General features: G+C 47.8%; 1 protein-coding gene across 1 annotated transcript; it reads left to right on the forward strand.

The window, feature by feature from the left end:
• The first annotated feature begins 1,045 nt into the window (after positions 1-1,045).
• Positions 1,046-4,432, forward strand: LOC309874051 (trypsin II-P29). The gene is made up of 5 exons (XM_082751963.1): positions 1,046-1,187; positions 2,356-2,518; positions 3,100-3,353; positions 3,654-3,790; positions 4,190-4,432. Exons 1-5 carry the CDS (start codon positions 1,145-1,147, stop codon positions 4,337-4,339), a joined length of 747 nt encoding a protein of 248 aa, XP_082608089.1. The 5' UTR covers positions 1,046-1,144; the 3' UTR covers positions 4,340-4,432.
• The last annotated feature ends 8,054 nt before the right edge of the window (positions 4,433-12,486 follow it).

Raw genomic sequence — 12,486 nt, forward strand, 5'->3', positions numbered from 1 at the left:
GCAGTCAGTCAAAAAGGAGCTGCAAAACAGCACATCCTTCAAGCAGCACTCTGCACCCCAGGTGGGGCCTCTCTTCCTCACGAGGCCTCAGGAAGCCCACTCTAAAATACGACTCTCTCTCTTTTTATCTCTCTCTTTTGTTTTTTTTTTTTTTTTTTTTACTCTTTAGCAGTTTAGAAAACAGATCATCCACTCTCAAAGGTACACATGACATCGCAGGGGGCTGGGTTGGTAATCTCCTTAGAGGAAAAAAGTCTCTTAGACAGTCTCTGTGCTACTTGCTTACGTCAAGCAGCAGACACGCCTGACCCTTCCCGGACTAATGCCAGAGCTTGCAGCAGAAGTTCTGGATCCTTGTTCCTAAGTCCTTGATGAGAGACATATAGTGAAAGTACTGCATCCGAGTCCCTACCTATTCTCTGTGAATCCCAGTAATCAAGAGGGCACACCTGTCGGCGCAATAGTGCTGGAGCTCATGGCACAAACAGATCTCAAATGGACAACTCAGAGATCATCCAGGAGACAGACCCCATCAGAAAAGAATTCAGGCTGCTCGTTGGGAACTCTGAAGGATGAACTGACTCTTTTGTGTTCAGGTTCAAATTAGAACATCTTCCCTCCCTCCCTCCCTCCCACCTCTTCCTCTTTCTTTAAGATGAGGAAGCTCTCCGTGGAAAGTAAATGCCCTCTTCTGCTCACTGTGGGTGAACATCCCACAGCCTCATTATTCGGGCTCTTTCCAAACATAAACTCCTGGGGTGGGTCCAACTCTCCAGCTGCAAACAATTCTCTCATTGAGTGCAGTGGCACTGCAGCAGAATGCTGGTGGCTCCAGGGGCATGGGAGAAAGGAGAAAGGAGAGTTGCTAAATGGAGAGCAGCCGTGTTGGGTATTATCAGTGGTCTGGCAATGACAGCTTGCATTTCTAGAAATACGTTCTCCTAGTTCAGGTATTTCAGTCAGCTGTGTCATTGCTGTACTCAGATAAAATAGGTAAATTCGTCCAGTCTGATGCAAGATCCTGGGAAAGGGAAAGCTGGAGAGACCATGGGCTGACAAAGATAAAGCTCTCCAGGAGCATAAAGCAGAGGAGTTTCTGAGGCTAGTCCTCATCCACATCACAGAGCTTGGTCGTGGAGGCACCATGCATTCTCTCTTCCTCCTTCTCTCCTGCCTGGGAGCCGCTGGTACGTTCTCTAATGATACTAATCGTCTATCTACCTGCACACCTGAGCAAACCTTCTCTCACAGGCTCTTGCCTTGTCCTCTCTACTGGCCTTTCTCTTTCCCCAGTAGCATGACATTCTGTTCTTCCTCAATTTCCACTCATGTCAGAGACAGACTCTCAGCCTCCTAGAGAGGTGAAGAAGGTAGGACAAGACAAGGGTGCATAAAACAATGCAGGGCTTGCTGTCTCCTTGTCTACAAGAATTAGGGAGTATGAAAGACAGCTAGGCATTTTGGAGGTTCAAAAACAGCAAAGGACTTGGCCTGATAAAATCTGGGAGGGTGAAGGTGAGTTAGAGGGGAAGAGGATGGGACGGATGGTCGGGCAACACATTTGTGAAAGAGAAGTCCATTGAGGTTTATGAAGTCATCTTCTGCTCCTTGCATCTGTAATGGATGGTCAGAGGCAGGATCCCAGCCTGCAATGTTCTAGTGCAGTGGGTTCTAAAATGGGGTGCATGCACATCTGGGGTTGTGCATTACAGTGTGGGAGGAAAACATTCGAAGTTCAGTAGGGCAAGTACGTAACTTCGAAATGAACAAATAGACATATGTCAGGGCTGTGGGAAGGTGTTTTACTGATAGGGTTATGGAATCAAAAAGGCTGGAGACCACCGTTCTGTTGGCTCCAACAAATATCTTCTTTCTTACATTCTACTGTGACATCATCCTCCAACTCTGTGGAGCCTTTGTGTTCTCTCTGAATCCTTCACTACCAAGTTTTTCTACCTCTCTTGCTCACTCTTTGTCTCACCCCTGCAAATGAAGTTCTCTCAACTGCGTTTGCCTGTTTTACATACGCTTTCTGCCATGGCACAGCTGTCTCATCCCAACCCAAAGGTGCCCCGGAAGGAACACAGTGAAGGCTGCGTACAATTCATTTATGAGGTTCTTTGGCAGCTTGTGCTCTCCTGTTCTCTTCCTGACTTCAGGTGGTACAGACAAAGCCTGGTGTTTCAGAGTAGTGCAGAAAGAACTCAGCAGGATATTTCAGGAGTTGCGTGGAGACTTCTGAAGTTTCAAGCTGTCTTGGCTCTTGCTCATTCTCTGTAGCTCACTGGCTGCTGCTATGCTTAAAGAGAACGGATTCAGGCATGGTGCTGTGAAACCCAATTCTCTTTTCCTCAGTTGCTTTCCCTGGAGCTGCTGATGATGACAAGATTGTGGGAGGCTACAACTGCCCAGAGCATTCAGTTCCCTACCAGGTGTCCCTGAATGCTGGCTATCACTTTTGTGGAGGATCCCTCATCAACAACCAGTGGGTCCTGTCAGCTGCTCACTGCTACAAATCGTACGTATGGCTTGGGTTGTGTATCCGGGTGGATTCTGCTCAAATCTTACAAACCCACCACATCTAGAACTCCGGTGCCTCTCAAGAGAAGACCATGCATGCATGGGGGGAGGGACAGGGGCGGGGCAATGCATGGTGTACCTGAAGCCAAAGGAGAAACCCTAGCCTCAGTCCTGCTGTGTTACATGGTCTTTCCAGTATTCCTGCACTCATAGCATCCTTTTCTGTGCATCCTAACATGCCATTCGGTCGACATTTACAAGTCCATGGGGCTTATTATTACCGCTTTCTTCGTCATTCCTCTAGACTTTCTCCATGGATCTCCCTCGTCCTGAGTTTAGGGCACACTTCTGTGCAGAGGGAGAAACAGGAAACTGAATCTCCCTTTCTTGCCTATCTGGCAATGCTCTCCCAACTCAGTCTTCCATGAAATCATGAAGTTCCTAGAGCTGCGTGACACACAAACCATTGATTAGCACAGCACTCCCTTACTCGCTTTCAAGTGTCTGCCGGTCCCCACGTGGCAGCCAGTTGTTCTACCCATGGCTAACTGCTGCTTTTCTCTGCTGACAATTTTGCAGCCGTATACAAGTGAGGCTGGGAGAGTACAACATTGATGTGCAGGAAGGCAGTGAAGTAGTCAGGAGTTCTTCCGTAATCATTCGCCATCCTAACTACAGTTCAAGAACCCTTAATAATGACATTATGTTGATCAAGCTGGCATCCGCCGTGGAGTACAGTGCCGACGTTCAACCCATAGCCCTGCCCACCTCTTGTGCCAAGGCAGGGACGGAGTGCCTGATTTCGGGCTGGGGAAACACACTGAGCAGTGGCAGTGAGTATCTACGCACACCGCATGTAGCTTTCACACTTCTCCTGCTCTACCACCACGCTTGTGAGACCCATGTACAGTTCACCCCTTCTGTGCAGCCTTTTCTTGTTGTGCCCGCAAGTCCTCCACGCTGCCCTGACTTCACGCTGCCCTGCCAGTGTGTCTCAATCTACAATGCACTTCACTGTTTTACTTTACCCTGCTCTGCTGGATGGCTCTCGCATATAGGTCGTTGGTCTTTCTGTTCACTGACAGTACTGAGTCCCAAGACAAAACCTAAAACTGTTACTGCTCTCCCGGCAGCCAATTACCCTGAACTCCTCCAGTGCCTGCAAGCGCCAATTCTGAGTAACCAAGAGTGCCAAGATGCTTACCCGGGTGAAATCACCAGCAACATGATCTGCATAGGATTCCTGGAGGGTGGGAAAGACTCATGCCAGGTAGGAGTTGATGTCTGCGCAGAGCCCTGGGCCACACACTGCCAGGGTGCCCCAGGCTGCACGGTATACATTGGAGCTTGGCAGCCTGCTTAGCTTCAGCCTCCTCCTCGCCAGGTGCTCTCTTCTGACGCACCCTTTGCAGCACGCTTTGGGTGCAGGGTGGACTTCACTGAAAATAGCAGGCCCAGCCACATCTGCTGGTTGGCACTGAGCATGGTACCAGTGAATTTTTGGGGGCTAGAGGAGGCCAGCAAGCAAGGGGGGTATCTCTCTGTGCTCCCATATCAGGGCCTGCTGCGCTTTGTTTTGCATTCCCTGGATTCTTTGTGCCAAGTCAAAAACTTTCTGGGTGAGATTCTGCTTTTAAATCATCTTGTGCCTCTAAATTTTCCCCTCCAGGGTGACTCAGGTGGACCAGTTGTGTGCAACGGAGAACTCCAGGGCATTGTGTCATGGGGAATCGGGTGTGCTCTGAAAGGTTATCCCGGTGTCTACACCAAGGTCTGCAATTATGTTGACTGGATCCAAGAGACCATTGCAGCCTACTGATACCTTGACAACCACCTGGCTCCTTGGCCACTACCCTCCTGCCCTAATGCTTTCCCTAAGAAGACAACAGCACAAATAAATATCTAACCTAAAGAGCCTTACAGACATTTTCTTTGGGGACTGTAGCTCATCAGAGACAAGTGGGGTTCCCTGCAGCCTTCCACCAGCTCCTCCTGAACCTTCCATGTTGTTCCGGTTCAGGTGTGTGCACTGGGAGCAGCACCCTAGAGCTGTTGGGCTGTGAGAATCTGCAATGGGGAGCTTGCAGGCCCTCTCTGTCCCTCAGAAGGGAGTCGCCTTTGACCATTACCCTTCTTTCTTTCTTGGTGGAGGAAGTCTTGAGGAGCGGAGGTGACTTCCTTGCCCGAGACAGCGTCCTGTGTGGCCTTTCCCCCACATCCTCACCACTCTGTCCCTTGCACTCCAGGGCCTCAAATCTAGTGCGTAAGGGCACTTGGGGTCGAGAGGCGGGTAGGGATGGGCACCCCTGTGATGCCAAACAGGGACCAGTATCCATTCCTCTCCATCTCTCAGGCCCCCTCCGTCTGCCCGACAAGAACAGGGTGGGAGGTCCACCACTATTTTGGGTGCGTTGCCCCAGTGCCTTTCTCTCAGGCGTGATAGGGAGCGACTCCACCAGCCCAACTCCTGCTCACACTCCCTGATAGTCCTTAACCTCCTTCTTGAGCTCTGCCACCAGGCTGATCACATCCTCTACCCGCTCGCACCTCACGCAGGCAGTATCTCTCACCCACCATTGGCAGCAGCAGGCTCAGGCACTCCCTGCAGCCAGAGACCTGAACAGCCACATCTTTGGGCAGGCACTCAGTCTGGGGTTCCATAGTGGTTTTGGCAAGCACTTCAGTGAGTGCTTCCTGCCTGGTTGCTCATGCTTCCTAGGGGCTGCCTTTGTATGATAGGGAGAGCTGCTGGCTCCGCCCGCACCGCATGAGGCAGCCTCATGAGGGCGGCTGGGTCGTGGTGGCTGCCTCAGAAGCCTTGAGCGGCCTCAATGCAGAAAAGCGCCCTCTTGCTGCTCCTCTGCAGTAGGCAACTGCCTTGGAACTGATCACCTGTTGAGTGGCCATGAAATAGCGGTGACACCTGATTGAAATAGCTTGCCACTGCTTCTGCTGGCTCTGCTGCATCTTTTCAGCCACCCTCGCGCCTCTTCAGCCACCCTCAACAGCCACTTTGGCATAAGCTTTGGGCCCTGAAAGGACATCGCCGCCTTGGCAGAAGCTTTGGCCTCCAAAAGGACATAGAGGACTGGGGAGTCCCAGTTTTAAAGTGTACATTTAACCCATCTCATGCAACACATGATCTATAGAAGGTGGAAGAGAAACCTCCCCCAAAGCACCCTGAGGCAGTGTAAACTGGGCCAGTACAGAGCAACTTTAGCCTCTCCAAACCTAGAAACTGCCTCTTTCTTGTGAGAATCTGGGATGGGGAGCTTGCGAGGAAAAAAAAAAAGAGAGGCTGAGGAGAGACTGGGAAAAGTGCAAGATTCCTGCAAGGGTGGTGAGGTGGAGAGTCGAGTGGTGGAGAGTCGAGTGGAAAGGTTTCTGCAAGAATTGTCTCCAGTCAGGTGAGCCCTGACCCTCCCGATAGTCTCCTTTTTATTAAGGGGCGATCTCTCTGCTTTCCCCAAGACTTACTGTTGGGTAGAGCTGAAACTGGTAGCCCGACAGAGGGGTGGCTGCCATGGCCTCACACACCCAGGCCCAGCCAGTAGCAAGGCTGAGAATGTGTTCTCAGTAGGAACTCATACATGCAACGCTGTTGAGGGATTTTTTGAACCAGCAAAACTCCCATGGCTTGCTGCAGCTGAGCAAACCAAGCTACCAGGGCAACTATGAGAAGTTCCCATGACAGTGTTCCCACATTGCCCAATTGAGGAATTTAGAAAAATATTGTTACCAGCATCTGTCTTCAAGGACAAGGTCTACGTGACTGCTAATCACAAGGGGGTTGTTTTCTTACAGGTGGGGTTGTTTTCTTGTAGTTGTTTGTCTGAGTGCTTTTGACCAATAATCATGTGTGAGACACTGTCCGCCCCTGTTAAGTTCACTATAAAAGTCAGTCTATTCGGGCAATAAAATGGAGCAGGATCTGGCTCTACTGGTGTCTGTCGTGCTTTCGGCCGTGCTTCCTGCAACACAACACATGCATACCTACATTTGCAGCCAAGCACACAGATCAGCATAGACTCACACTCACATTCACACCAACAAAACCAGCATCATTTTTCTTTTTTTCTTTTGTGATTTGGCTGTTTGTTTGGCTGTGGGTTTTATTTTGGTTGGAGTTTCGTTTTGTTGGCTTTTTTAATACACTTCTCTGCTCATTGTTTTTGCCAAGGCAAGAAGCGCATGCCTGATTTCTGGGTGGGGAAACACACTGAGCAGTGACTGTGAGTATCTACACACGCTGCATGTAGCTGTTCACACTTCTCCTGCTCTACCACCATGTTCATGGAACCACGTACATGGAACCACGCCTTCTTCGGAGCCTTTTCATGTTCTTCCCACAAGCAAGGTTCGTTTTGGGGAAATATGGACATCTATAAGTACAATTTGCATCTTTCCTATAGCTGTGGTCAGACACACTGTCTGGCCAGTAGCTGCCCCTGGATTCCAGTCTCTGCTTTCACTGGTACCTGGTCCTATGAGCCCCCAAGCACAATCACAGAGACACTGTGTAGGGTCTGTCTGAGCTGGAGTCACCTTTTCCCTGCAGCAGCCCACCCAGTGCTGTGCTCTGCACTCGTAGCTGGAACAGCACTGAGAGCACTCCAGTGTTGTGTCTATTGCTGCGTAGTGCTGGCACAGCATCAGGACTCCTTCCAAGCCCCCAAGAGCCGGCAGGCTGGGGGTGGGCAAGTGATGGGGAGGGAACATTGCCGAAGCAGCTGACCTAAACCAACCAAAGGGATATTCCATAACACCTGATGTCACACTCAGCAATAAAAAGGGGGGCTCTCGTGGGGGAGGGGGCTGTTCCTCCTGAACAACCACTGCGTGTTTTGAGGCTTCCCAGGATGTGGCTGAATATCGCTCGTTGATGGGAAGTAGAGAATATTTTTTTTTCCTCTCTCTGTGCTTCCACACGGACTTATTGTTTCTTTTCTTTCTTTTTTCCTCCCCATTCCCTTTCCCTTTAATTAAACCTTTCTCATCTCAGACCTTGAGTTCTCTGTGTTGTATTTTCTACAACACAGAGAGCGGTTGTGGTGGAGCTAGGCTGCCCACCTGAGTAAAACCACCAGAGACATCTTTGCAAACAGCTGCCTGGGACAACCCTGGTCCCTTTGCTTTCCAGTTCCCACTCTAGTCCTGCCATCAGATACATACACACATGTACCACCCATGTTTTTTTTGCCTACGTTCCGTGGAGTCCAGCCTGATGTTCACTAGCAATCATACAGACTGTCATACCCTGCCTTGCTCCTGTAGCTGGCATCAGAAAAACATGGGCCCATTTACCCGTGGCCTTCTTCGAGTTCCTAGTGCTTAAGTTCACTCACTCTGGTCTCTCCAGTCGCTGGTACCTGTGGTCTGTGGTCTGACTACAGTTCGTTACACATAGCCCCCCAAACACAAAGGACATGTACACAGACTAGAGTCCCTCACTCAGGGAAACTGTTAGAAGTAGAACCTAATAAAAGGAAAGGGACAGGTAGAGGCATAGGGCATAGCCAGGCAAGCATACTCACTAGCAGCTTGCCCTTTCTATACCTTTATTCCTCGTTTTTCCCTGAATTCATTCCTCCCCAGATCACCTAACTCCCTCCATTGCCTTGCCTTTGGTTCTTCACATAACCATCCCCTAAGTCTGATGCAATCCCCAAGTGCTGTTCTCCTGATTCCCTTAGCATGTTCCATGCCTGTAAGCAGTAAGACCCATGAGACCCAGAAGTGATCCAGAGAGCTGCTCGCCTTGATTCATGTAGATGGATTTCACAGCTGGATCATGGGGCTTATTGCTCTTTGGGGATAGCTCTGGGTAGAGGTTGAACAAGCTGTTTCTTCAGCTCTGAAATTTGGGTTCCCATTGTAAGGAATGTTTCAGCAATTCGTGTCAATAGAGGGCTTGCAGGTTAAACCTTCCGTCTCTGACATCTGGGGGGGGGCGGGCAGTTCAGCATAACTGCTAACTATTGTGACTATTGCATGGGACACTACGCAAGTCTCTGATATCTGGCCAAGAGATTAAGGAGAAGGGGAAAGCTGAAGGATGACTAAAAGACAAAGCTTGCATGGGATGCTGCGCAAGTCTCTGATATCCGGCCTAGATGGACAAAGGAGAAGGACAAGGAAAAAGCCTGGGAGGAAGACTACGAGCCTTCAGCACAAGAGACCCCCAGAGGGACCACCAGAGACTGATATATATGCATCAGTGGGAGGGTTCGGATTCCTTGAATTAGTTATAATAACTCTGCCTTTTCTAGAAGTAGTAATGAGTATGTATTAGCCTAGGAGCATAAAGACCATCGGCCTGATGTAACTTGTGTGTGTGTTGGAGGAGCCCAGGCTCCCTGCGCACCCAACGCTGTTTACTTGCCTTTTATTGACCCCATAAATAAATCTTATACAGCTAAATTGACTCGGATTACATAACCTAGCATTTACCATTTCTTCAAAGAAAGGGAAGTTCACAGAGAAGAGCAAAAAGGTATCTTTAAGAAAGTACGGCTATAGAGTTGTATATTTTGGAGTTCTTCTGATCACAGGAAAAACAAAACAAACAAACAAACAAACAAAAAGATTGGGGGCTGAAGAGAATAGCTGGTAAGAGCAAGGTCAGGGAAGCATCTGGGCGCATGATCTGTGCTAGATCCTCCCTCCCATACTCCGCTTTACCACAATTTCTGAGAGACTTCTGTAGTGCCAGGATGGATCACTCACTGTCATGCCAGGATCCTAGCTTCTTCCTGGTCAACCAAGCTGCGTAAGTTTTACTTTGCTTCCAGGCTCTGCCCTAAAATAAGTTACACTCTTCTTGACTAGGGAGATACAGACGCATGACAGATACTTATGTTAATTGTAGTCCTGCCCTGGGCATATAGAGGGCTCTGAAGAGGCTAACTTTCTTTGTTACCCTGACTTAATGCAATCCAAAAAAAGACATTTCTGAAAGGGCCTTGCACACCCTGGTAGTCAATGTTCTTACTTCAGGAGTTGTTCAGCAAGGAGTGTAGCACAGCGTTCCTTGTTCTCAGGGAGCACTCACCTATTTGCTCCTCAGGAAATTCTCGGGCCCCTGATCTACTCACTGTTTATATCAGGTAATAGACACACAGCAGGGAAGCACTGGGAAAGCATTGTCTCTCACAGACCCAGTTAGTTGGTAGTATTGTTGATAGGAAGATGGTTGGACTATATGATTTCATAGGTCCTTTCCAACCTTGTGTTTCTATGATTTTAAGGCATACATCAAAACAGCAGTGGCCCATGCAACTGTCTCAACATTGGACGTGTCTCAACCTTTCTCATCCTAGCAGTGCTCAACCTAGAGCTACTGGAGAGCATACAAAGCTTTCACACATCACATAGAATATACTTTCTTCCCCTCTGGGGAAAAAGTATAGCTGTTTGGGTCATATCTGTGACATCAGAAAATCTCAAGTATCCATTAACAAAAGTCATATACTTTGAAATGGCATGAGAGACTAAATCAAAATGATCTTTTTACTCTATTTCATTAAGGATTGGTGGCACCATAGAGGTGGAAATTTTCCTTCCTTAAAAAGGACAATCCCAAGATCAAGGAATACTCCACACTATTGGATTAACGATCTTGGGCTTTAATCAGCATGCAGTTTTCTTACAAAAACTTTTAACACGAAAAACAAATAAGGATTAGAGATACCCTCTGGAAAAGGATTTATAATGTTAATGGTAGTAAGCATGGCAGAAAGTATCAGAGCTATCTAAGTACATCACACACAAGTAGGGCAAAAGAATTTCCACGCTGCAATAGTGTTTATTTTGATTCTGCTGTGGATTTTTAATTTCATTCTCAAAAACATACCACTGGCATAGAGAATGACTGTCACCAGACATTTTAAATATTGTTCCTGATGTCTAAATCTGATAACTGAATTTGGTAACTTATAGGCTGTGGTGGTTTTACCGTGCTGGGCAGCTAAACCCCACAACCGCTCTCTCACTCCCCCTCCGTTAGATGAGGAGGGGGAGAAGTAAAGCAAAGAACAACTCACGGGTTGAGATAAGGATAATTTAATTAAAGGGAATTAATTATAATAATTAAATAAAGATTACCATGAACTAAACAATTTAACTAAGGGGAAATAAAAAGGGAAAGGGAAAAAGGGAGGGAAAAAGGAAAAATAAAAAGAAGGGAGGAAAACAAACAAACAAAATAAATGAAGGCTATATGGAAGTGCAGAGGAAAGAAATTACTCTCTACTTCCCACAAATGAGCGATGATTGACCATGTCCTTGAAGCAAGGCCTCAACGTACGCAGCCGGTGTTTGAGAGGAGGACCGATGTTTTCCCAACGAGAGCCCACCCCTCCCCTCTTCTTCCTGTTTCCACCTTTTATTGCTGAGTGTGACATCACATGGTATGGAATATCCCTTTGATTGGTTTAAGTCAGCTGCCCTAGTGATGTTTCTCTCCTCACTTTTTGCCCAACCCCTAGGAGGGTTAGAGAAAGGCCCAATGCTGTGCCACTGCTGCTCAGCAGTAGACACAACACTGGTGTGATAACACTGCTGTTCCAGCTACAAGTACAGAGTACGGCACTGTATGGGCTGCTGACGGGAAAGTTAACATTCCAGCCAGACCCAGTACATAGGCTACAAACGCTGTCTCCCGTTCCCATTTTGCACGTTTATTAATGTTAGTTTATATAGCCTGTCTCTTCTTCCTCCTCCACCAACCAAACTTCATGGACAAATCAGAGCACAGGGAAGGGCATCAGAAAATGGTATAGACAGGAGCCCCAATTACTAAAATAGCATCACTAGGTCATAGCAGTGGTACATTAAGAAAACTAGTCCTAGGAAGAGGTTGCTTTCATTTCCCAAGTACAGCTCTCAGGAAAAGTTTAGACATATTGCTGGGTGCCAGGGTCGACGGGGAGAGTTCTTGTTCTGACTGCTATTCTCTCCCGTAGGTGTATGCTGCTGCCTGAGTGTTCACCACACTCTTTCAGATGTTTTAAGGAGATGTATAGCACCTGAGTACATGCTGATAAACAGAAAGCATCTTCTACTCCAAAATGGTTGTACACAACAGACTCAAAGACTCCTGAAGATGAGGCTACAAAATGTTCCAAAGTTCCTCTAGCTGAGTGGAACTACAAACATTTAATATTTTCCTGTGGCGGTCTTACCTTGCTGTGAATCTGATCTCCACCACAACCTCTCTCTCACTCAGTCCCCATTCCTGGAAGAAGAGAGGAAGAATAAAGTATGATCGATAGAAAACAAACAACAAAACAAACAAACAAACAAACAAAACTCACAGATTAAAGGAAAATTTAAAGGAAAATGAAGAATGAAAACTAAAAACAAAACAAAACAAAAAACAACAACAATAACAACAAAACACCAACAAGCAAAGACTGCATGGCAGCACAGACGGAGAGAAAATAAATTACTATTTCCCATCAACGTGTGCCGTTCGGCCACATCCCAGGAAGCATGGCCTCAGTACATGTAGTGCTTGCATGGGAGGACAGACATTTTTGTAACAAGAGCCCTCCCATGCCCCGCTTCTCCTTTCCCACCTTTTATTGCTGAGTGTGACATCATACAGTATGGAATATCCCTTTGGTCAGTTTAGGTCAGCTGCTCTTCTCCCTCCTCCGACCAAGCTTCATGGACAAATCAGAGCATGGGGAGGGGCATCAGTCTCTAGCCTCTTCTCTCTTAATGCACACTGTTCTGGAACAGCTGCTCCTAACCATGCTGACCATTTTGCTTGCTCTTCTGCCTGGTGAGAGACAATAGATCCATCTGCAGCATCATCCAGGCCATGCTGGACTGGTATGAGTTGAAGGGCCATTTTTGGCCACTGTCCATACTTCTTCTTCTCCTTTTCACTTTTCCTCTCTGACTCATGCAGGAGTTGGGGTCGGAAAACTCATCACGCAATGGCCAGAGGAAACCCTCAAG

Source organism: Aythya marila (assembly GCF_965140915.1).
Source record: "Aythya marila genome assembly, chromosome: 1".
In the NCBI taxonomy this organism is placed as follows: Eukaryota; Metazoa; Chordata; class Aves; order Anseriformes; family Anatidae; genus Aythya; species Aythya marila.

Coding starts and splice junctions, on each gene's coding strand:
- LOC309874051 (XM_082751963.1), top strand. CDS start 1,145: ATGCATTCTCTCTTCCTCCTTCTCTCCTGCCTGGGAGCCGCTG. Junction 3,354..3,653: donor AAACACACTGAGCAGTGGCA/GTGAGTATCTAC, acceptor CTCTCCCGGCAG/CCAATTACCCTGAACTCCTC. Junction 3,791..4,189: donor GTGGGAAAGACTCATGCCAG/GTAGGAGTTGAT, acceptor TTTCCCCTCCAG/GGTGACTCAGGTGGACCAGT.